Source organism: Stenella coeruleoalba (assembly GCF_951394435.1).
Source record: "Stenella coeruleoalba genome assembly, chromosome: 18".
Classification (NCBI taxonomy): Eukaryota; Metazoa; Chordata; class Mammalia; order Artiodactyla; family Delphinidae; genus Stenella; species Stenella coeruleoalba.
Window position 1 is genome coordinate 77253468 of NC_137164.1, and position 24973 is coordinate 77278440.

The following is a 24973-nucleotide window of genomic DNA, read 5'->3' on the forward strand; positions in this document are numbered from 1 at the left end:
CTTGGGCCATCGTGTGTGACGACCTGCCTGGTGGGCCGGCCAGGCTCGGGAGCTGGACCCTGGCAGGGTTTGCCCGGTGCTGCGCGGGGACGGGGGTCACTAGGATGAGCGTTGTTGGTAATAAAAGGTCCACAGAGATTCTGTTCCGTGCCAGCCCACACCCGATGCCCGAGCTCGGAGGCTGCAGCCCAGGCCCCCGGCTGCCCTAGTCCTCCCCGACCTCTCACCTGGCCCACCTGCCGCCTGGCTCCCTGCTGGGTGTGTGAACCACCCTCATCCCTCCAGCCTGCTCTGGGCACTCAGGAGTCACTGCGCAGAGGGACGTGTAGTAAATTAACCTGCCTGCGATGTGGCCACGAGGCCTCCTGCTGGGCTTCCAACCCCCCCACCCCCCCACCCCCGTCCTGCAGGTCTGGTTCTAGTTCATCAGGGCCCTTCTCTAGGGAGGCCTCGCGGGGGCAGCCCGACCCCGCTTGGAGCTCCACGGTGTGGATGCAACGGAGGCCCTCGCCCATGGCAAGGGGGCCCCTTCCGGGTCCTCTACGGGGCCCAAGGCCCCTTGGTCCAAGCGCACATCCCAGGCCCCAGCCCGGTGCCCACGCTGAACCCAGGGTGAACCCGGCCGTCCGAGCACGCGGCCAGACCCCAGCTCCGCGACCCGGGTGTCTGTGGGTCGGGCAGCAGAGACGGGGACTCCGGTCATCTCGGGAGCCCTGGGGGCGGGCGGCCTGCTCTGGAGACACGTGAGCCGCCGCGCACGCAGCGGGGGTGCCGGTGCTCTGGGATCAGGCGCTGGGGTGGCCCCAGCTGAGCTGAGAGACGCAGGACGGTCAGGCCGGGTGGAGGGTCCTAGGCGGAGCTGTGCCTCGGAGCAGGTGCGGGAAGGGAAAGCCGGGGTGGGGCCATCCCACCCAGAACCCGCCTTTCCCCGTGGGCACGTCCCTGCTCTCGGTAACGGCAGCAGAGCCAGAAGAAACGGGAGAGGCTGAGGGGTGGATGCGGCCCTTTCCTGGCCCGACCTCCCCGAGGTGCAGTGCGCCAGGTGCCAGGTTGCACACTAGCAGCAGTTAAACACCCACCGCATGCCAGACGCCATGCTGCACGTGTGCACTGCCTCCCCAGAGCTAGATGCCGCAATTATCCTGATTTACAGACGAAGAGACCAGTTCAGAGAGGTTAGGTAACACGCCCAAGGTCACACAGCTCCCGCCTGCCTGTGGAGCACTGGTCCACCGCCCAGGAGACCGGGAACCCTGCACATAACGGGTGGTGGTTCTGCAAAATAGAGCACAGCCTCTGGACCAGGAGGTGGCCCAGAGGCCAGAGCAGCTCTGTGTGAGCCTCGGGGACAACGGACCGTCCTTGCTCACAGGTGGCTGCAGGTGCGCGTCTGCCCGTTCACCGAGGGCAAGGTCATTCTCCGCTCCGCACACAGCTTCAGACCTTAGAAGATCTCGGGCCAGAATTCTCCCTGGGGACTTCCCTGGGGGCGCAGCGGTTAAGATCCACCTGCCAGCGCAGTTTGTCTGACTGCGGAGCCCTTCTCTCCCCGACTGGGGAGGGGCTCTGACAAAGGTGCAGAGAAGTAAAGGTCTGGAGCCCCCCACTGTGAGTGGAGCCCCTGGAAAATGCTCCGTGCTGGCGTGAGGGCCCATGGGTGTGAGGGTCGCTTATGCGCTGATGCAGGTCGCTGATGCGGGTCGGGGCAGGTCTCCGCGTGCTTGGCGAGCTGCCTGGAGCCTGTGTTAGAGAGGATTCTGAGGCCCGCTAGGGCTCAGCCGTCTGCCATCGGCAGGCGGTGCAACGTCTAAGCCAGGTGTCTGCCATGCCCTGCGTCGCCCGGGACGTGGCGGAGGTGATGTAGTTGACACCCTACGGGACAGGGTTCCAAAAGCTGTTTTTCAAGAAGTTGTTTGTAGCTCTGAAACCGCCAAGCGTGCGGCGTGAATATCCACGAGCCAGGCTGTGAAACGTGCCCAGGTGGTCTCTTCTGACGTCCAGAACCTTCACAGAACGGGTGTCGGTGAAGGGGCAGATGGAGACGCGTCCGGGGAGCCCTGGCCTCTGATTGGCTGTCCAGCGCACGGAAGGAGGGTCTGATCAGCGCCAGCCCCGCGGGCGGGTGGCCTTGAGAAGCCCGCACTCGTCTGAGATCGATCGAAAAGGCCATGGCCGGCGGGGCAGGGCGGGATGAGGGTTTTACGAGAGCCCCGCCGAGGCCCCAGGGGTCATTCCCACGCAGCCTGAGCTGCAGACACGACGCCGAGTGGGCCGTGGCCTCGGAAGATGCAGGTCTGCAGCCTGGATGGCAGGAGGCCGCGGGGCCTCGTCTGCACAGCTGGTGCCCGCTGTGGTCCCCCAGGGCCTCCCGTGGCTCTGCTCAGGGTTTGTCCCTGGCGCCCACGCGGAAGAGCTCCTACGGCGCCAGCTGGGCCCTGGCTGGTTCCCTGAGCTCCGCCGGGGGTGCCTGGGAGCCAACCCCTCTGCTGAGGATGGGGCTTCCCTGAGCACGAGTTTGGTTAAGCATCTTCTCACATGGGGCCTTTTATTTTAAAATACATAAGGATTCACGTCTTGAGATCAGGAAATCGGGGAGAACAGGGATGAACTGAGGTAACGACGCATCGTACGTGACGTGAAATGTTTGTCCCTAATCCAGGAACGAGTGACTTGTTAGAAACACCCAGGATGGCCTGTGAGGGAGGGTTCAGCCCGAGTGAGTGTCGATCTCCAACACCCGGAGGGCTGAACCCCAGAGCCGTCCCGTGGACTACAGGTTGCCATGGAGATGCCTCTCCCGCCCGACCAGGGACTTGGGGAGCTGATGGGTCCCTGCCTGTCTGGAGCCCCAGGCATCCTCGTCCCCCAGCTTGGAGTCGCCTCTTTGCGGCCATCCCTCCGCACACGCTCTGCTCTGGTTTGGGGCTTCCTGGGTGGGGTCTCGGTAGACTAGGAATCCCACCCACGCGGGATGGTGAGGCCACCCCACGGACTCTCCACTTCGGACTCTGAAAGGGCATCACGGGTGTATTTTGACAGAAAATAAACAAAAGCCTCGGGTGTGGATGTGCAGCCAGATATAAACAAGGAAGAGAATTAGCTCGTGACGGACTCAGTGGACTTGGCGGCCCAGGGCCTCTTGCCAGCTGCCGACCCCTCCGTCGGAGCCCTTCTCAGCCTCCTGTCCCCCCTTCAGCAAGGCGGGGACCAGCCTCGAACACGAACGCCAGGCTTCTGCACGCGCCGCGGGCGTCCTTGACCCAGACCCTCGCCACCGGGACATGGATCTTCAGGGTCCACGCGCCCTGCGTCTCTCGAGCCCCAACCCTGCACGTGTTCTCGGCCCAAGGCAGCGCTGGCATGCACGGTGCCGCTCGGAGGCCCTTCCCATGGGCAGCGCGGGCCAGATGCAGCCTGCTCTGCACTGTGAAATCCTCGTCCTAAAAGAAAGAAAATATGCGAGTCAGTTTGCCAGAGGAAGGAAGTTTGCTGCCGGAGTCTGATTGTGTTAAGATGAAACGGTGTGAAGATAAAAGGGTGGTGCCCCTCCCCCGGACTCTCCGATTGCTGCGCAGACCAGGACTCAGGGGACCACTTCGTGGCCAGAGATTCCAGCGGTTGATGTTTCTTCCCCTTTGTCCTCATGTAGAACTGAGCTGGGTCCCCGCACCACTGAGATGTCGTGAGCTCAGCGAGGGGTCATTCCCTCTGGCCTCTGACAGGGAGCGGGCCTCTGTCCCCTGCGGTGCTCCGGACAGAGCGACACTTCCAGACGGGCTCCCAGAGCTGGTGCCAGAGGGACCAGGCCAACCTGCAGACCCCGCCCCTGGCCCCCACCCTGCGGGAGTCGGAAGGGAAGCGCTGTCCTCTCCCCACTGCACCCCTCCCGTCTCAGAGTGACTCTGTGCTGGGTAATTGCCTGGAGTCTCCGCTTACGTCTGGGCGACAGGAAAGTCGTTGTCGGGTGGTTATCTGTGGGGCATTGTGTGCACACAGAGCGGGTCTGTGCAGGAGCTGGGCCTCCCCTGACCCTGACCCTGACCCTGACCTGGCAGGCAGGGCGACCCCACTTCCCGTCCCAGACCTCAGATGGGCCAGGCCGGGTACCTCCACTTCCTTCTCAACCGGCCGCCACCTGCCGCTCGAGTGCAGGATGAAATATCGTGGACGAGGCCCCAGCCTTTGAGGGAGAAAGAGCAGTGCGTGCCTGACGCCGCAGTGCCTGCTGTCCACGGAGGGCGCGTGACAAGCACCATGTGCCCCGATGGCGGCCGGAAACTGCTCGGTTATTCTCAGCTCTCTGAGGGGCGGCCAGTGACCATTTAACACGTATGAGGTTTTGTTCGGTCCATTTGTCTGAATGGACCTCGTGTGCAGAGTAACCCTACCTTCAAACCTAAATTGGGTCATTTGATCTAAGGCACAATATTAGGTTAGTTCTGCCCCAGAAGATTCACGGGTGGTGGGTTCTGGGGCGCGGCTGCCGTGGTGAGGGGTCTGCACCCGCGGGGCCCGCAACGGGCAGAAATTCTGGAACCAGCCTGTGTGCAAGTCAGAACGAACTTTGCCAGATTAGCCAGATTCCACGTGAAGCTCTGAGGAGTCATCGTCTGTCCGTTCAGCACGAGTTCTCTGGGCTCCTGCCCTGGGAGTGGGCCGGCTGGTGCCCTCCGCGGGGGTGCAGGGTGCTGTGAGGCCCCCGCCAGGCTAGGAGGCGGAGAAAGGCGCCCCGAAGAGGTGGCATCTCGGTGACATCTTGAGTAGGATTGGACCAGGAAACAGGGATGGGAGAAGCATCACAGAGGGGCAGCCTGTACAGAGACCCCGGGCCTGGCAGGACCTCGGCTGGTCGGGGAACTCGAAGCACGTCAGGGCGGCGGCCCCAAGCGCGTCCCTCTGTGGAAGCAGCTTAACATGGACGGTGGTCCAGACAGTGAGAAAGGGCAGGGGTGGTCAGGGGTAGCCACTGTGCCCCTAGTACGTGGGGAGCCGCCTGCCGTCCGGGGGAGCTGGACACGGAGGGCGGACAGCTCTGGTGTCCACAGCGAGCTCAGGAAGGAGGAAGTGTGCTCGTTGGAGGGGCCACGTGAAGGCCCTGCCGCTCGGAGCTGCTCGAAACCAGGTCTGAGAATCTCTGCAGAAATGCCCGTCGGAGTCTCGATGTGGTCCGGGGGGGTCTGCGAGCTGAGGGCAGTCCTGCGAGGCCTGAGGAACTGCCCGTCCCAGCGTCCACGCCGGTCTGGGGACTTGCCAGCTAGCAGCGTCCGTGCTGTTTTCTGCAGCCCTGGGCGCCTCCTTTCCAAGCTTGAGGGCGACCCCACTTCCCCGGGGGTCCGTCTCAATGACGCGCTTGTCCCCGGCGGGCAGAGGCCGGATTTGAGGAGAACAGGGTCCATGCTCGACAGTGAGGGCAGCATAAAGTCTGGCCTCCCAGCCTCCGGTGCAGCTGCCCGTCCATTGCACCTGACGTGTTCTAAATAAATGAGGGTGACGGCCATAAACCACCTCGTCTGGAATTTGAAACATTTCAGGTTTTCTTTTAGCACTTGTTTCCAGCCCTGTTTTTCTCCCACAAAAGAAAGCCACTGGTGAGACGTTTCCCTGCACAGGGGAGGTGGCATGGCCCCGAGCTGCCCGTGGAACCGGCAGAGTCGTGGCCTCTGAGTTTTCTGAGTGTGACCCGTCATTCGGTCCCTGACCCTGAACGGCTGCGGCTGTGTCGGGATGAGTGGACACGGCCCCCGTCACGTCCTCGTCGGCACCAGGCGGTCCCGGGGCAGCCAGCCGTGGGTCTCGGCAGCTCCACAGATGACAGCCGGGATCTGGGGACCCGCCCGTGCGTTTAATTGTGCCACCTGCCCACGCTCACTGGTCTGCAGGACGGAGGCTCATCCGCTCGGAGGGCGTTCCACTGTCTCCGTGACCTGAATCTCCAGGCCCTGGGGGCCGGGGTCTTCTTCTGGGCGTAGGAGAGCTGACTCTTAAGCCATTTGTGAGTTGTAGTCTCTGTGGAGAAGTTGTGTCAACACTGAAGGCTGCAGACTCTCCAGGACACCCGGGTCTGGAGACACGAGACGTGGGCCGTCACTCACGTGGTACCCACCTCGCAGCAACTAGAGACACAGGTCCGCGAGGGCCCCCCAGCAGCCCGGCCCTGTGGCCACCTGCTGGCGCCCCCGCATGGACCCAGACCCTGGCCGTGTCCGGGTTCCACCAGGAGTCTTGCTAAACCTTTTGCTTCTGGTCAACGCCTCCAGGCTGTGACTGGGTCACTCGGGGCCCTGATCTAGGACTTGTGGCTGTCGGTACCGGGCTCAGCGCCCTGCTCAGGGTCAGTGTCAGGCTGGGGTGAGGCTCCAGGCATGTATGTCTGAACCCACTGCCATGGCCAGGTTTCCACTCTGACCAGTGGGTTGTTGCATAGACAGCAGGCGAGAACCCCAAGGGTGGCCCAGCCACTCCCAGGATGTCGGTAGGTGCTCTCAGACCAAAGAGTGTCTGCTCCCCCAGCAGTCATCTCGGGGTCAGTCCTCCAGCTCCGGTCCTGGCCCACTCCCCCCACCTCCCCTCTGCCTGCCGGTCCTTCTCTGTCCCCCTCTGTCCCTCCGTGTCCCCCTCTGTCCCCCCGTGTCCCTCCCTGTCCCTTCCTCCACTCCCTCCGCCTTTCTCTGTGCTTCTGACACACACCACGCTTTAAATACTGATGAATCACTCAGCGCACAGCTTTCTGTGCTCTGCGAAACAAAGGTTTCTCTACTGGAAACTGGAATCCCTTTCTCCAGGCCCGTGACCGCTGGACCCTCGAGTGTCTGCGGTGGGGCTGACCCAGACGTAGCTCGGGAGGCCATTTCCTCCAAATGACAGCGTGTTTCCGTCTGCTCTGCTCTCCCCGCAGATGAAATCATGCACCACGACATCAGCCCGCTCTGTGCTGCCGACATCCAGGACCAGCTGCAGAAGCGCTTTGCGTACCTGTCTGGTGAGTGCGAAGGCCAGGCTGTGTGACGCGGGCGGGGGAGTGTCTGCTCGCCAGGCGGTCGGCCTCCTGGCCTTCCGTGACCGCGTCGTGGGGCCTGGGGACAATCCGTGCGGTGCGGCCCGCCCCCCATTGCACCGATGCCTGTGATGAGGGCAGCTCAGAGCCGGCAAATGCCGGCCAGGGGCCAGCTGGGTCCCCAGGGGGGCGTGGCCCGGCTGCTCCTGGCTGCGGTCTCCTGGATTCCAGAGCTCTCCTGGGACAGGGAGGAGGTGCAGGTGTGGCACAGTCGCCCCCGTGCAGTGTCCAGGGCCTGGGCTCTCGCTTCTGTGGCTCCGCCTTCTGGGAGAAGCCCCTGGGGCGCCACCGACAAGGGCGAGGGGCCGGCACTGCCCACAAGCCTGTCCTGGGGTCGCTCCGTATCTCCAGCCCCTGTCCACCTGCCACCTCCCCTGGGATCCGGGCTCTGTCTCCAGCCTGCAGGGACATCTTGCTGCCCTATCCGGCCGGCCAGGGTGCTGGTGCCTCGGGCCCGCAAAGGCCGTGAGCATTGCGCGAGAGCAGTGCCTGGAGCAGGGCGGCGCCGCTCCACCGGGCAGGCCTGCCCCCCAAGGCTCGCTGTGCTGTCGGTCAGGGGCCGCCCCCTGCTCGCAGCCCTTTCCCCTGGCCAGCAGGTTGGGGTTTCTCCTGAGCTCCGAGAGCCAGTCCTGCGCCCCCGGGCTCCCCTGCCCGCCCCTTGGTGCCAGGAGCTGCTCCCCAGGCCGTGCCCTGTGTGGCTCAGGCCCACCTGCCCCCCTGCACATGGACCCGTGGTGTCGCTCGGGGGTTAAACCTCGAGGCCTGAGCCCCCTGAGCAGGAAAGCTGAGCCTCTGAGGTCTGTCAGCAGAGACGGCCTCCTGCTGTTCCTGGGGGGGCACCGCGAGGGGTGCCCACCTCATGGAGGACGGAGAGAGAGCGGGGTGTCCTTCTGAGAAACCAAAGTCCCCAACAGGACAGGGTCATGACCTTGACCTTCCTTCAGGTCTTCACCCGCTGCCTTCAGGAGGAGACCCCAGGGGGGCCCTGACCCCCAGACACACCTCCTGTTATTCAGAGGCCGCCGGGTGCTCGGGGAGGGGGTTTTGCGGAAGTAACCACGGCCCCAGCTCGGCGGCTACAAGGTCACTGACCACTGGGCCTCACAGGCCCCAGGTCCCCCAGCACACGGGGGGCCAAGGACAAGGGAGCTGATGTGACCGAGATACCCTACTGCCGGCCTGGGCTATCGGGGGTGTCTGGAGGAGGGTAGGCGGCCGAGGGGGGCAGAGAGCGACCCCAGCGCTACAGCCACGGGAGGGGGTTCCGCCAGCATCTGAGGGAGGCTGGAAGGTGACCCCGGGCTCAGGCGAGCCCACAGGCGGGTGGCAAGGCCCTGAGCTGAGGACCACCAAGCCCGCCGCCATCCCAACCTGCAGGGCGCGAGCCGACGGGCCGGGTTGGTTCACGTCGTCAAGTCTGGGAATTGGTTAGAAGACAACACATCCCGAGCTTCAGCGTCTGGAACAAAGCTGGAGCGTCCTGGGTTTTTGCGGACACCCCGTGCGGGTTGGCCAAGCAGAGCCCGGGGCGGAGGTGGCCCTCGTCCTCTCCATCCCTCCCCCACCCGCCAGGACACCCGGGTTGCCCGCCTCCCAACGTGAGGACGCCCTGGCCAGTTATCACGGTGCCCACTGCCTGCCCTGGACCAAACTGCCGTAACCTCCTGCCGGGGTGTCCGTGTGCGAAGGTCGGGGTGGCTGGCTTCGCAGCCCAGCACCGCTGACACTGGGGGGACGGCTCCCCCGTGGGGCCGTCCCACATTGTAGGACGTAGAGCAGCCCCACCCACCGGAGGCCAGCACCCCCCAGAGTGACGGCCAGAACTGCCCAGCTGCTGCCAGTGGACACCAGAGCAGCTGGTGTGGACAGAGTGAGAGGTCTTCAGGGGTCAACCGGGTCTGCCCTTGTAAGGGGCCCCAGGTGCTCGCCTGTGTCAGGCTGTCCTCTGCAAGTTCACTGCAGACCAGCCTTGAGAGTCACGCGGCATCACTTCTGCCACCTCGGATGGGCCAGGCCAGCCTCGGTTCAAAGGGAAGAGGGAAGGACCCAGCCCCAGAGGAGCAGAGGTGGCCATCTCCTGCCGCGCAGGGCACCAGCTGGCAGCAGACCACGCCTGGCCTCACCTCCTGGCCTCTGCACTGCCGCCCAGGTCGTCGGTGGGACAGCTCGGCCCAGAATCCCAGCCTGCATCTCCACGCCTGCCCTCCCGACTGCCTGGCCCTGGGGAGCCGTGCTCACCTTCCCAGATCCCAGGCCACTGCCTCGTTTTCCCTCGGGAACTGTGTCGGGTGCACCTCCCCTGGGAAAAGTGCCCCCCCCCCCGCCGGTTCCACCTGTACCTCCCCACACACGGTGCCGAAGGGATGACTCCCATCAGACAGGAACTGTCTACCCGAAGTCGCCACAGGGCGCCCAGGCGGTCGGGCTGCAGCCTGGTGGCACGTGCAATGTTTAAATGTTCTTCACGTCACCTGTGGAGCGTGGAAAACGTCCACGCCGTCAGGAAGGAAGCAGGATGCCAGCTTTCTGTTCAGCGCGGTCCGTCACACACAAGAGCGCACGGAAGTGGGTTTGGGAGGAAACGTGCTCCCGCGATGCTCCGGCGGCGGCAGGATAGCGGGTACCTGCTTCAGCTCATCACCTCATTCCAAATGTTCCCATCGAGAGCACACATTTCTCTCATAATAAAAGACATGGAAGGGACTTCCCTGGCGGTCCGGTGGTTAAGACTTCGCCTTCCAGTGCAGGGGGTGTGGGTTCGATCCCTGGTCAGGGAGCTAAGATCCCACATGCCTGCGGCCAAAAAAACAAAACGTAAAAACAGAAGCAATATTGTAACAAATTCAATAAAGACTTTAAAGATGGTCCACATCAAAACAAAAAAAAAACCCAAAACACGGGAAGTGAGTTTCCTTCTGGAAAATGACTGTCCTGCCGACACCCGGGAGCAGCGTCCCCACGCCCCCCGTGCTGAGTGCAGCTCTTCTCTCTCCCCAGGTGGGCGGGGGCAGGACGGCAGCCCCGTCATCACCTTCCCCGACTACCCGGCCTTCGGCGACGTCCCCGACAAGGAGTTCCAGAATGTCATGACCTATCTCACCAGCATCCCCAGGTGCGTGTGGACGGGTCACTCTGTTTCATTACAAGCAGAACTGGGTCCGTCCTTCAGAAAGGTAGGGAGACCTCCTCCGAGCCCACGGCCACGCTGGGCGGTGTGGCACCCAGGAGCCGAGGGGCAGGGGGGCTGATGCTGCCTGGGGATCCCCCCTCGGAAGGGGTGAGGCTGCCGACCTCCCGCCCAGCGGACGAGCGGCTGCCCCGCTAAGGCACTGGGGGCATGGGTGCCGTCAGACTCTCCCTCCGTCGGGTTTCAGAAGGCAGGTCACAGCTCGGTGAATTAAGTCTAATCTGGGAAACAGACCCGACAGTGAGTTTGACCGCCCAACACCTGTCCTACAGAAGGTGCTGGTCAGTGTCGTCCCGTCAGCACCGATCAGTGCCGGGGGGCTGGGGGAGATCCTTCCAGATGCCTGCGGGGTGGAGGTGTTAAGCTGGGGGAGCCCTCCCGATGGACGTGGGTGGTGAAGGTCACTTGGCAGAGGGAGCTGGACGACGCGCCCTGGGTCCCGCGGGGCAGGGTCTCTTGTTAGGGTTGGCTTATGGTGGCCACCGTCTCCGTCCTTCTCTGTACCCAACTTGCTGGGCCAGGCTCTGGGTGGCCGAGCTGAGGCGGGAGGTTCAGCCACTGTCCTGGGAGTGCGTAGCCTTCCTTGAGGGCCCCTCGGGCTGGCCATGCGATCCTGCAAACATCTCCATTTGTCTTCTCCCTTGAAGTTACAGCCAGGAAGGCCACGGACAAGGCCCCTGGACCTCGGGGGACGATGCTTGAGTAGGTTCAGGGGTCTGGAGAGTGGCGGGAAGGTGGATGCTGCCCGCGTGGAGCGGCACAGGGGGTGTCCTTGGGGGAGGGGGACCCGGCACGGTGGGTCCAGCTCTCGGCGTGCCCAGCAGTGAGGCGCAGAAAAGCCTCACAGCCTTGGCGGTGGGACACCGGGGACAGGCCAGCAAGAGGAAGGGCAGCTGCACTCGGCACCGGTGTCAGGCAGTCCGGTGACTTAACAAGGAGACGGCGGCTGTTGGTGGCTGACCGTGGGCCCCCCCAGGGGTCTCACTGGCCCTCCGGGGGGTGGGCTTGTGGCCAGCTCCCCCGCTCCCCTCCATGACATCTCCCAGGGGTGGGCGTTCCACGTCCAGGTGAGGCGTGGCCCTCCTCCCCCGCCCTGTGAGCCCCCCAGCCCATGCCTCTTGTCCCCGCTGTGGCCGTCTTTTCCCCCATCTCCCGTGGTCCCCAGGCCTGTCTCCGACCAGGCAGTGGAGCTCACGGTGCAGTAAGCCTGCCCGGGGAGGAGTCCGAGGCACTGTTCTCAGTCTGACACCCGTGAGCCGTGACAGAGGCTGCCTGCGCTCCGCGGAGGTTTCTGCCCATCTCCGTGGCCGGGGGGTTAGGGTCGGATGACTCAGAGGCATCGGCGAAGGCGGGCGGGCTCTGCACGCGTCCAGGGGCTGGAGACCCCCCGCGGCCTCCTTGCTGCCACCTCGTCTCCCTGTCTCTTCCCGCTCCGGCCCCTGCACGGGGACGTATGGGCCGAAGTCCTGCGGTTGGAGGCTGCCGTGAGCCTCTCCATAGCTACGGGCACGGCCCTGCTGCCCCAGCCGAGGCGGCGGCCGGCCCTGGGCTCGGCGGTCGGCGGGCGCCGTTGCCACAGCGACCGGACCGCTCAGTGCAGGCTGAACAAGGGCCCCGGGGGCGCTATATGTGGCCTCCCACTGCCCACCTGCGATGGTGCGGTGGGGTGACCCTCCCCTGCCTGTGGGGGAATCTCAGGTTTCAGGTCACTCTCGGGTTTGGGAAGGTCAGAGGTCACTTTCTGTCTGGCTCAGAGGCGAGGCTTCTCCCGGACGCAGCAGGCTGGCCCCTGTGCCCTCTCGGACCCTCCCCGCCCGGGTTGCCACCCTCGCTAGTGCTGGGGCTGCTCAGGCCTCCTGGCCTCGGGGCCTTTGATGCGCTCCCTCGGCGCGGTGTTTCCTCTTCGGGCTGCAGGCGCCCTCCTCTGGTAGGCCGTCCGTCACACCCGCCACCCCCCGGGCCCGGCCCACAGGCTCCCTGGCTTCACGGGCTTAGCTGCAGTGTCCCCGTTACCTGACAGCTCGGTGTTGGTCTGTGTCTGCCCCGCACGCAGGTCCTGAGAGCAGCAGGTGGTTCCTTGGTAAATATTTCCTGGACAAGTGGGCTTGGTCTGCAGAGAGCAAAGCCAGCTCTGCTGGTAGTCAGCCCGCGGCCTGGCGGGACTGAGGCTCCCCCCGCGTCGCTCACCGCAGCACACTCACCTCCCCTTCAGGTGGGACCAGCACCTGTGTTTCTCTCCTTCTTTAAGGGGTTCTCAGCCCGGTGCAGTGGAACCTCTCCAAACCTTGGTCTCCAAGGTCTCAAACAGAACCTGCCCGCGGATGCAAGGGCAAGAAACACATTCCCCCTGAAGCTGAGGAGCAACGGTGGGCTCCTCGCACCTGGCGGGGCTCTGGTGCCGTGGACCTGGCCGCAGGGCCGGCTTGAGCGTGTGCAGCCCAGACCCGTGGGCTCCGTCTCCAGGGAGCCGCGCGCGGCGTGGTGGTCGGCGTGTGTCCTGTTCACGTCTCTTCCTCCTGACGGAGGATGGGGCGGGGGGGGGGGGTCCCGTGGCCCCGACGCCCTCTCACACAGAGTGAAACCCCGCGGCGGCACCGGATACCGTCCTTTCGCAGCTGGGTGCCGGGCCAGCGGGGGAGGGGCAGCTGCCCGGCCGGCTGTCAGGCAGGCGGGGAGGGGCCGCGTTCCGAGCCCTTGGCCGCAGCGCTGTTGGGCGGGCTCCTCGGGGGTGTGGGGGGATCAGCCCCGAGCGAGGGCGGATTTGGGGGACCTCCTAAGCGTACGGAAGGGTGTCGCCCATCAGCTCACAGGCAGCTGCGTTTCCAGAAGATTCAGCGCACATCTCACGGGGCGCGGGGGAGACACTCGGTGTCTGTGGGTCAAGCAGGGCCGGGCACTGCCTGCCAAGGGCTCCCCTCCTGCGGGAACCCAGGGAGGGAGGGGCTGCCGCCTGGCGGATGCAGCCAGCACTGCCGGCCCCAAGAAAAGGGGGAACCCCCCCTGCCCCCAGCGCGGGCCGGGCTTACCCTAGACAGCCCGGCGCCAGCACGGCCTCCACGCGGGAGGGTGAGATCCGGGACCCGGCGCGCTGTAAAGGTCAACGCAGGTCACGTGGACGGACGGTCTCGTGCCGGCTGCTTCTGAGAGGCGCTGACTCCTGCGGTCGGCCCCGAGCATCCCTCTGTCCTCTGAAAAATACACCCTCCAGCGCGTAGCTCTCGTCCCGTTATTAAACGCGGAGGACAGGAGCCCCAGGTTACATGTGGTTCACAGTCGTGGGTCATCTCGAAACCTTACGCTGCCGGGCAGCCCTCGTCCGGATGCACCAGACACACGTGAACATGGAAATGCCGCCACGAGAGAAACTGGGCTGCCTTGGTGATTTCTCAGCTGGCGGGTCCGCGGCCGCACCGCAGGGCTGCTCCTGGGAGCCCGTCGTGGCTCGGGGGCCGGCTTCCCACGCCGATGCCTGCAACGCTTGCGGTTCCTCTGGGGCTCCATCACCACCATCTGCCAGGCCGGTGGGGACAAGTCCAAGGACATGTGACCGTGACCGCCAGGCCCTGCCCGAAGAGTGGCTGTGACCTCAGCAGAACTCATGCCGGGGGTTGGGGGGTGCACGCGGCAGAGGGAGCTGCTCAGGTCACTGCTGTGAGGGTTGGCCGGTGCTGGACACCCTTGGGACCGGGCAGGGGACAAAACAGGTAAAATCCTGTGCTCATGGTCTCAGAAAATTAAATGAGATGCAAGGAGTGTGGGTTGCAAAAGAAGAAAAGCAAAGCAAAAAGGGGTGAAGGATGGGGGGTGGGGAGAGGGGAGCCCCCGCCGAGGTGGCTTACGGGAGGTGAGGGGACCTCTGGCAGGGGGGACAGTCCTCACAGGACCCCCGGGGGTGTCTCAGGGGGGACGGTCCTCACAGGACCCCCGGGGGTGTCTCAGGGGGGATGATCTTCACAGGACCCCTGGTGGTGTCTCAGGGGGGATGGTCCTCACAGGACCCCGGGGGGGGGTGTCAGTCAGGGGAACCTCAGTCATGGAGAGGGATCAGAGCCAGTGCAGGGAGCGTGGACACCTCCTGCCAGGATCTGCTCTCGAGGGGGGTGGGGAGATGGTCAGTGAGGGGCGGAGGCGGGGCAGACGAGGTTTTCTTCTAAGATGAGGGAGATCGCAGCATGTTTGTGCTGATGGAAGTCGCCCAATAGAAAAAGCAAGATCGACCTTTTGATTCATGTGCACCTGCCGCGTGTCGCCGTGCAGGGCTTGGGTCCAGCACCCAGTCAATTGTGAGCGAGTCACGGAGCCAGGCTGCCGGGCTCCAGGGCCCCTCCCCTCGCGATTCTGGAGTCTGGGTCCCCCCTCCATCCACCTCTCATCCCCTCTCACCCCTCCCTGTGGCAAAACCGAAGCTTCCCAGCTGATCCTCTCTCCTGCTGAGGGCAGTCACTGGCGGCTTCCCCTGTGGGTGCCGGTGTACACATACAAGACATGCACAGGCACACGCGTGCACTCACACACGCAAGGTCATAGGGTCTTAGGGCTGCCAACTCTGAGACAGTAGGTTTCTGGCCTTTCTCTGAAGGACAGATTTAGCCGTCCCGGACGCCCTTCCACACGGCAGTCCCACAGGATCCCTGGGGGCATCCCCCACCTACCCGCCCTGGGTTTGGAAGATAACACCGCGAGGATCACCTTGCTGCACAGCTGCCGCCCTCCCCAGCCCGGTGACGGCGCAGCTCAGGGGCTCCTAGATTACTGGACGCCGATAAGGACGCTAACTTTCCATGGACCCGGGTCAGATCACCCAGCTGCTCGGGAGACACAGACACATCTCCCATCTGCTTCCGTGGTGGGCCGTGTTCACCCGAGGAGAGGTGCACGCAAAGAGGTCACCCACACACGGGCGTGCATCACACACGACACACATGTACACACAGGCGTGCATCACACATACACAGGTGTGCATCACACATCACACGTGTGCATGCAGGTGTGCCTCACAGACCACACACACGAATGCTCATACGTGCATAGGAGCGGGTGTGCACTCCACACGCGTGCACACACGTGCCCCCACTTGGCAGTTGTGTGGACTACGTGACGGGGAAAGGCAGCACGCGTGGGGATGGAGCAGGGTCGTAAATGCCGTTCTGAGGCCCCCAGCCGCGCTCGGGACACGCCTACTGCCAAGCCCTGCAGCCAGGCTGCCTCTCGCCCTGCCTCGAGCCCCTGGCAGCACCTCCCTTCTCGCTGTGGCTGTGACTGCATGTGAATTTTCAGCTGACTTTTGAATATAAGGATAGAAAATGTGGCATGAGCGTGTCCCGAGCAACTCAAACGCATACGTGAAAAATCGTTAGCTTTCACGCTCCCCACAGGAAACCACAGTCAAGCATCTCGCTCCGTCCGTGTGCAGATGCCCCCCCACAAGACAGGACAGCGCAGCCCCTTCCTGGTCGACGGCGTGTGGCAGGCGTCCTCGTAGACGGCGCCCTGCCTGTCCTGTGGCGGCTGTGCTGCAGCCTCGGGTGTGGATGGACCGGGCAGGTGAGCCCCAGCCTGTGGCCACCACCCCTCTGCCTCCTGCAGCCTGGCCCCCCACGTGGCAGGTGTGGTGCTCTGTTCTGAGGCCGGACACCTTGACGGTGATCCCGTTTGTGACAGCTCTCAGGCGCTCTGGCCGGGGGTGACCCTTCCCCGCAGCTCGCGTAATTAGCAACAGCTCTCAGGCTCTCTGGCCTCGCGTAATTAGCAAGTAAAGGGCCGTCCTTGCCGTGTGCTGTCCATTTGCTGTCCGGTGGCCTGGCTCAGCCCGTTGCCCCACGTGGCCTGAAGCTCAGGGACCCGTGCCCGCTGGGACACCCTCTCCACAGGGGTCCTGTCTCTCTGTCCTCCCGACCTTGTTCTCCTGTGGAGCCAGAGGCCGCCCGGCTCAGGACTCTTCCTTTGTCGTAATGACCTTTCTCTGTCACCACCGTCTAGCGCGACAGCCACTGGCCACGTGTAGCCATTTAAATTGAAACTAACTAAATGTCAAAGCTCAGTTCCTGGGCCGGGCTAGCCGTCCTGCAGTTCCCAGGGGCCAGTGGCTGCCATCTCGGGCAGCTCAGAGGTGGGACGTCCCCACCTGTTGGGCACGCGGCTGTGATGGGGCGGCATCCAGCTAACAGCGGCCATGCCCTTCACCTGTGGGGGGAAGGGCGAGAGACCTGCCCGGGAGGAGGGGTGCAGCCCTGCCCTGCTTGGGAACAGCGACAGGTCCCCGTGAGGGGAGCCCAGGAGGGGCGGGCGTGGGCTTGGGGAGCCCCTCCCTCGCTGCCGTCAGAGCGCCCAGGCTGCACCCAGCAGCTCGTGCACATGGGGCGTCGCCACGCCCAGAGGCCTCCTCATCTAGGGTTTCAGCTCCAGGTGCAGAGGACGTGCCTGAGGCGGCCCTGGCACAGCTCAGGACCCACTTGCAGGGCAGGAGCCAGACGACAGGCAGCTGGGGCTGCAGCAGCAACGTGGAGCCTCTGGCAGGTAACGAGGTAGCAGGGATTCCGGACTAGCGGAGGTGGTGCTGGCGTCTGCGTGCCCTCGGGGGAGCAGTTCCCTCTGTTACAAGGAGGCGGCCGATGGTGTGTGCGTGTGTGCGTGTGTCTTTTTTTTTTCACGTATTTAAGGAAGCTGTGTGCTTGGTGGGTTCTTCCCCCAACGTAATTTTCTAGTTGTGGGAAAATACACGTACTTCTCGCCGTCCTAACTGTTTCTAAGTGCACAGCTCAGTGGTGTTACACGCACGGTGCCGTGAAGCAGACTGCAGAACTTGGCGTCTTGTAGAACTGAAGCTCTGTCCCCGTGAAGCGCTCCCTCCCCGAGCCGTGGGCCCCACCGGCCACTTTCTGTCTCTGTGAATCTGACTCCTCCAAGGACCTCGCGTGAGTGGAATCAGCCCGGATTTGTCACTCTGGGGTGTGAGCATACTGTCCTCAAGGTTCACCCGTGTCGTAGCAGGTGTCAGGATCTCCTTCCTTTTTAAGGCTGAGTAATGCTCCGTTGCATGGCTGGACCACATTGTGTTCATCCGTCATCTGTTGGAGGAGGCTGTGTTTTGAGATAGATGAAAGTCAGTCTTTGAAAACCAGGTACATACCCCAGTTTCCTTCTGTGCCAGGTGGGTCCCTGTAGACGGGGCACGGGGCTGCACGTTAACCTCTCCGTTGTCTAAGAAAGACCCTCCTACTACTGCACACATGTCGGTTCAAACAAATCTTGAGTATGTTCACCTTGATGTTGATGTGGAAAAAATAACTCAAATATAAAGAACAAAAAATGCAAGTTTTCGGGCTCTTTGGAGAAATCCCTGTGTTTTTGTAAGAGGTGGACTGTTTCCTTTGGGTCGTGAGGACGAGGCGACAGCCCTGCTGTGTGGTCAGGGCTCCCTGGCCGGCCCTGCTCTCCCCGTGTGCGTCTGACCCTGACGGGGCTGCTGTAGCCTTGAGGACAGATATGGTGCTGTTACCAAGTGTGAGAGAGTTCTTTAAAAGGGTCTGACGTTTTTCTTGCCGTTGTGCTTTCTGGGATGGAAAGCTGAGCAGCGTTAAGAGAACCGCATTGCACACGTGATATGATAACAGGGGCAGCTTTTGAATCACAAGAAGAGGGAAGAGACAGCCAGGAAAGAAAGGCTCAGGCTTGAATGCTCAGGGCTACGTTCAAAGTCACGGCGTTAGAACCCAGCAGGTAAGTCACAGGCAGAGAGGAAACGGGCTGTGGCATTTCGCTTACGAAAGGAAGACAGGGAAAGAAAATTGTAACATTCGCAACCTCTGTAGACCAGGGTCAAAACATGGGATGCAAAGAGAGAAGAAAGGGCAAAGAAGTACAGCCAGGTGGGGAAGCAGGGGCGGTCAGGAAGGTGGGGCAGGTCCTGCCTGGACCCATTTGCTCCACAGGCCGGCTTGTGCCCCCCAACTCCCAGCTGCAGCCTCCACCCGTACCCCAGGCCCCTGCCTGGCCTGCCCACCCCCTGCCCACCCCGAGGGCTGGCCCAGCCGCAGGGCCCAGCTGCTTGGCCAGGGCTCCTGGAGGAGGTGGGACCTTCTGTCCCACGGGCCCCTGGGGATGCACCGCACTGCCACCCACCAGGCCGGGCTGGGATGGGCGCCAGCCTGCCGGCGCCTCCTTCCCGGGCCTGCCTGGCCCACTGCCCCCCTTGCTGGGCTTGTTTCCCCCGCCTGGTGCCAGGCCTAGCTGGCCTCTGTGAAGGTGGCCCTGAGAACGCTCACCCTCACCCCGGCCGTGGTCCTTCCCACCGGGAGCTCCGCGCGGGCTGAGCGAGGCCAAGCCGGGCCTCGTGTCCCCGCCTGTCCCTGCTCTGTGACGTGTTGGGTCCGAGAGCAAGGTGCAGCCACGCAGGAACTGGTCACGGTGACGCCGGGTGGCCGCGGCCTCGCTGCGGGGACCCTCCAGCCCAGCCCAGTTCCCGGGCCGCCCCCATGCTGCCCAGTCCCGACGAAGGGGAGGTCAGACCGCAGCTGGCCGTGCCTCCGGCTCCCCAGGGCCACCCGAGGAGCTAGCAGGCCTGGGGTGTTAGAGAGGACACCATGCTGCGTGAGCTCCGGGCCTTTTTTGATTGTTGGGCCCGCAGTGAGCTCGTCAGCCCCACGCAGCGGCCGGGCAGCCATCCAGGGGCCCCTCCGAGCGGCTGTTGGGACATTGCGGGCTGGCGTCTGTGCCTCCACGGGGCCGCGTGCAGTTTCCCCCACTGCCACCACCCTCAGCGCAGTCACCTCGGGGCCTGGCACACGAGGGAGCCTGGGTGCTGGCCTCTTGTGGAATCTGAGCGTCAGCCGCCCTCCCTCTCCCCTGGGCATGTGAGGTCACGGACGCGGGAGACGGGCAGACGGGACCCTCCTTAGAGCGGTGGAGGGCGGAGTGACGGGACCCTGGGGTGCTGGGCCCTGGCTCCTGGGGGCTGGGCAGATCACACGGCCTTGCTCTGGGGCTGCAGTCATGTGGGCAGAGGGGGCCTTGGAGGGTCCCTACGTCCTTACATAAGGTGCCTTCTGTTACGCCTGTGCACCTCTGAGCCAGCGTTCCCAAAACGTGGTCAGAGACGGGAGAGCGGCAGGGAGGAGAGCTCTCGTGGCCCCGAGCCAGGTGCTGGTGCACGGGCATCGTCTCCTTCCGCCTCTGGGGCCGCCCTGCCTGGCCCGACACAGGAGGCAGCCCAGGGGTGGGCGGGAGGGGGGGCAGCTTTATCCCGCAGGGTGGACTCGGCCTGGGGGGTCTGGACGAGGAGCCAGGCCGCGGGCCCCACCCGGTCTGTGCTCCCAGCTGTGTGACTCTGGGCAGACGGCTTAGCCTCTCTGTGCCTCTGGCTCATGGTGAGGAGTGAGGGAAGAACAGCCCCAGGCTTCAGTGCAGTGGCTGCCGGGAGGGGGGACCCAGCGGGGCCTCGGCCGCACCTTCCCTGCACGACCCCACTGGGCACCTGCGGGGCCGCAGGCGAATGACCGCAGGGCTCTGGCCCGAGTGTTTTCACACACCGGGAGCCAGGAGCTGCCGGCCCGACCGCTGCCTCGCTGGGAAGCCCGCCTTCCGGGACACGTTTCTGTGGAGCCAGCAAATTCCTCACATTTCTCTTGAAATTCTCTTTTGAAGAGATCGTGTCGTCGGCGCCTTCGCGTCTTCATCGTGTTTGTCGTCAGCGCTGTCCCCTGAGGTCGTGACGGACTTCTTACCGTAAGGCTTTCAAAGGCACAGAGCCAGTTAAAGACCCCAAGGGACGGGGGTGGGGCGGCAGGGGGACGTGGAAGTGACGCGGGCGGCGGGGCGCGAGGCCCGGGGCCGCGTGCTCCGTGAGTGGCCAGGCCAGCGGCCCTGCTCGTGCGTGAGGGTGACAGGCCGCCGCGGGCAGCGGGGTCAGCGCAGGGGCCACGGGAGGACGTTCCGGGCCCAGAACCACAGCTGACACCCTGAGGCCTGTCGTGGAGTCACGAGGGGTGATGGGGAGGCGGGCCGCGCTCCTGGAGCTCTGTCCCGGGGGAAGGGAGACGGCCGCACAGCAGCCGCCGCTGAATAGGGCGCACGGCGGGCCTGCCGCCATCGTCAGGCTTTGCTCCCGCGGCAGCCCCGGAGGTGGACACTGTTCGGGTCCCGCTTTTGCTTCTCGCTGAGTGGCCCGTCCAGGTGGCGCCGAGGAATGGCCCGGCCCGGCTTGCGGTGACAGGCCCGTGTCCCCGCGTGTGGCGTCCGCCCCTGGGCTGTGCTCCTCTCGGTAGCCCCCCACGGGCGGGTGGTCTGGGAGCGCATCTCAGACCCCTGTGCCGGCGGGGCCCATGCCTGGCAGGGTGGCCGCCTGCTCAGGGGAAGCGAGTCTCCTGCACCTCAGGAAGAGTGGGATCCCGGCGGCTGGGCCTCAGACCCGGGCCGGCCCCACGGCGCGGACCGCAGGGCAGCTCCCTGTGAGACGGAGGGAGGGTGGGGCAGAGTGCAGACACAGGCTGTGGAGAAGCCGCTGTGGTCGGTGTCATCGGGGGGCTGCGTGGGACTTGTCCCCCCGGGGGAGGGGCCGCCAAGAGGGGCAGGGCACCAGCGAGTGGACGGGACGGGGCCGCGCGGGCGCCCGATGCGCTGCCGCCTCGCGCCGGGCTGAGCCCCGGCTCCCATGGCCGAGGCTGCGAGGGCTCAGGAGCCCGCCTGGGGCTGCCCAGAGGAAGGCGTGTGCCCGTGACGCCCCAGGCTCCTGACCGCCCCGGCCAGAGCGGGCACCAGGCTTAGGGGCCGTCTCAGCTTCCACTGCCCTGCCCGCCCAGATCAGGCCCTGAGGCCGCCAGGCGTGGGGGGTGGGGCAAGGCAGCTGTGATCCCAGGTACCTGGCACTTAAGCCCGAGTGGCAAACAAAATAAAACTTCCCTCCGTGAGAGCTGAGCCCGGTTAGAAGGCGGTTCTGTCGGGGCGCCGTGTGGGCCTGGCTGTGCGCGCTCTGACGTCTGTTTGTGCTTTTCCCGGAAGTCCTGTGCCGTCTGTGGAGCAGGTAACGCTGAACGGGTGGAGCCTTTCACCATCGGGTGCGCTGACACACAGCGGCGCGCACGCTCCCGTGCAGGCGTGGCTCTGTGTGTCCATCATCGGTGTTGCTCCGACACGGAGCACTTGGGCTGTCTCAGCTCTGGCTTTTGTTACATAACGTTCCCAGCAGGCAGAGCACCGCCGCCAGCCACGTAGTTTGTACGTGTGCCGTGTATTTCTGGTTTTCATTTACACCGTCGGTGTGTTCGGAGACGTGGAAATCAGCAGCTCCAGTCGGAGCCTCGGCCCCTCGCTCGTTCCTCCGCGCCGCCTGGCTGGCGTGGGCGCTGCCGCCCTGCAGCTGGCTCACGGTGGCGGGCTTGTCCAAGGGGAGAAGCCTCCTGGTCTCCGCAGTGACTCAGACGCCGCGTCAGGCTGTGGGGACGGGGCTGTCGTCACCGGTGCTCAGCGTCTCTCTCAGATGCTCCTGCTGCAAGGAGCCTCATCTTGTCTCCCGTCCCCAGTGGACGCTCGTGCAGCTCCGGGCGCCTCGGGGCTTTTCTCCCCGAGCTGTGGCCGTGCCTTCAAGAGCGACTTTGTGTCGTGGATGAACTCAGGGACCCCAGATGCTGGGACTAACGTGGCGTGTGGGTCATAGGCTCACTGTGAAGGGCTGGGCCGGCCGGTCCACTTGCAAGGCAACATGACCAGCTCTGACTGAACAGCTGGGCTCCAGGAAGCATGGGTCCTGCCCACCTCTCTGTGCCGTGAGCTGGTTGGTGTCAGGCTGGGAAATAAACAACACAGAGTCTGTCCGTCCGTCTCGGGTCAGAGCGAGCCCTGGAAGGTGCCCGCGAGCTCAGGGAAGCCCTGCAGGTGGCTCGATGCTGTCCTGGCAGCGGCGCCCCCGGCAGTGTGTGGAGCAGGCTGAGGGCCACAGGAGGAGCCGGTTTGCCCCGAGCTCTTCCCGGAGATGGACGGCAGGGCAGGCCCATCCTCCGGCGGCGCACTGAGCGCGGCTCTCTCCTCCTCTCAGCCTGCAGGATGCTGGCATCGGGTTCATCCTGGTCATAGACCGCAGGCAGGACAAATGGACCTCGGTCAAGGCGTCCATCCTGAGAATAGCGGTAAGTGTCGGTAACGGCGCGCGTGCCCCCCACCCCCTCCTCCTGGGCGGGTGGCGCAGCCTCTCCTGCCGGCTGGCACTTTGGGTTCTGGCCTGTGCTGCTCGGTGGGGCACCAGCTCGGAGCACCCGCCTGGGGCCTGGGGCAGGGCCAGCCACCCCTCCCTGGGTTCCTCGAGTTGCGAGCACAAGTGTGTGTGCACGTGTGTGCATGTCTGTGCACGTGTGTGTGCATGCCTGTGTGTTCTCAAGTGGGTTACCACTCTCGGGGCCTGTGTTATAACTTGACAGCCATCTCCCCAGCTGGTTTGTCTCTGACGCTGAGTATGTGAGATGCTTAGGACACACCGTGGCGTCATTCTCGAGGGAAACCTTCAGGCTACGAGTTTGGGGATTACATTGAATAGCTTTTCCTATGTGACCTTCTCCTTCTCAACGGGCTGTTTCTTCTTTAGTCTTAGACTAAGGCAGACTAGTAGCCGTCCTTGGTGGCCCTCATGGCCACGTGGAGACCCTCCTGGTCCGCAGACTGCAGGCGGAAGAGCCGCTGGTCTGCGCTGCTGCGGTGCTGTTTTTAGCCGCGGGAATAGCTGAAGTCAGCAGAAGGCCCCCAGTCTTACTTGCGGCGGCGGCTTGGCCCGGCTCCCGAGCTGGGTGCGGAGCGCTTCTCCCCGGCTGAGTCTCACCCACCCCTGCCTCCCCACAGCCAGAGGACCGGGAAGTTTGCTGCTCTGCAGGCAGAGTGACCCCGACCGACCCCCGGTGGGGGGACGGTCCCCCAGGCTCTTGCTCTGGGTCTTGTTCTGGCCTCTGAGGGGCTGTTGCTGTGCTGGGGTCTGGATGTGGCGGGAGAACTGATCCCTCCTCCTGGCTGCCTCGTTACCTCCTCTGAACAACGCTTCAGGCCCAGTATCTGCCCCGACGCTCACGACCGACAGGGTCCTGTGCAAACCCGTCCTGGGGCTGCCCGGTCCCCGCTTCGTCCTCCTGACAGAGCGACTCCCTCACCGCCCTGCCCCTGCTTCCCGTCCCCACCAGGCACGCACTCTCTACGTCACCGTTTGTCTGCAACAAATCAAAGCGCTTGAGGATGTTTCAAAAGCAGTGTATTCACATAGTATATAAGTGTTTCATCGTCAGCTTTCCTTTGTTTTTAAGTCCTTAGAAGCTCACAGAGGACTTTGACGTACCACCCCCAGTTCACAGCCAGCACGTCCGTTTCATTATTTTAAATTTTAAAATAAGTTTGCGCGTGACGTCACCTGACAGCCCAAATTAAGGATTAAATTGTAAAAGCCACTTGGGTCAGATGCACAAAGGACTTAACAACACATTTTTCTTGAATCAATAACTCAGTAAATTAGTCCTGAGCTGGCGGCCAAGAAGCTTCCAGTCAAGTGTGTTGCTGTTTTAAAAGGTAACACTGTTATAACAACATTTTCGAGTCCAGTAATCTGCCCAGTTCTTTTGCGTTTGTCTATCCGTGGTTTGAACCACCGCTCGGGCACGTCGTGGTGTGCACGGGCGTCTGAGTCAGGCGCTTTGCCGTGATGGTCACGGGCATCCCGTGGGGTCCAGGCCTTGCCACACGCCACACCCTGGGGGGCCCTCACCCAGCGCCAGGGCGGCTGCCACCCATCCCCCCTTACCCGCCCCTGGCGCCCCCCAACCCTGGAGCAGGGCTGCACTCAGTCCCTGCCTGGCCCCCCTTCCCGGGAGGATACCCTCCTTCTCTGTCTGCACGCCATGGGCCCTCGAGGCCACGGCCAGCCCCATCCGCCTTCGTGTGGCCGGCACCCAGCGGGCCCGGGCGAGACAGGAGCGCTGTGAATCTCTCTCAAGCTGGTCAGCGACTCCTGGTCAGATAATGAGAGATTCTCCGAATGCAGTGTTGTTCTCTAAGAAACAGATACATTATTTTTACAACCTGAGTAGTCATCGAGATCGCCAGTGGCCCCGGGTAGCCTGTGTAGGGTCAGGCTCTCCCGTGGCCGAGCGTAAACATAGCTTTACTCTTCATCCAGTTGTTTGTTTGCTTGGTTGGTTGGATGGTTTTTTGTGGCTGCATTGGACTTCACTGCTGCGCGCGGGCTTTCTCTAGTTGCGGCGAGTGGGGCTACTCTTCGATGCGGTGCGCGGGCTTCTCATTGCGGTGGCTTCTCTTGTTGCGGAGCACGGGCTCTAGGAGCGCGGGCTTCAGTAGTTGTGGCTCGTGGGCTCAGTAGTTGTGGCGCACGGGCTTAGTTACTCCACAGTATACGGGATTTTCCTGGACCAGGGCTTGAACCCATGCCCCTTGAATTGGCCGGCGGATTCTTAACCACTGCACCACCAGGGAAGTCCCTTCATCCAGTTTATAATGAGATGAATTTCTGAAGAGAGCTGGCTCATCTTCAAAACTTTGTGAAAATCATAACTGAAAAGTTAGGGGCTTCCCTGGTGGCGCAGTGGTTGAGAGTCCGTCTGCCGATGCAGGGGACACGGGTTCGTGCCCTGGTCCGGGAAGATCCCACATGCCGCGGAGCGGCTGGGCCCGTGAGCCGTGGCCGCTGAGCCTGCGCGTCCGGAGCCTGTGCTCCGCAACGGGAGAGGCCACAGCGGTGAGAGGCCCGCGTA

The 24973-nt window shown here is 63.8% G+C and overlaps 1 protein-coding gene across 4 annotated transcripts in view; it reads left to right on the forward strand.

The window, feature by feature from the left end:
* The window catches only part of MCF2L (MCF.2 cell line derived transforming sequence like), a 124839-nt gene that overhangs the window by 68627 nt on the left and 31239 nt on the right, over positions 1 to 24973 (forward strand). For all 4 annotated transcript variants that reach the window (XM_079903041.1, XM_079903038.1, XM_079903040.1 and 1 more), the window contains 3 exons: positions 6896 to 6979; positions 10052 to 10166; positions 22270 to 22360. In XM_079903041.1, the coding sequence (XP_079759167.1) occupies positions 6896 to 6979; positions 10052 to 10166; positions 22270 to 22360 (290 nt within the window). The remainder of the gene's footprint in view (positions 1 to 6895; positions 6980 to 10051; positions 10167 to 22269; positions 22361 to 24973) is intronic.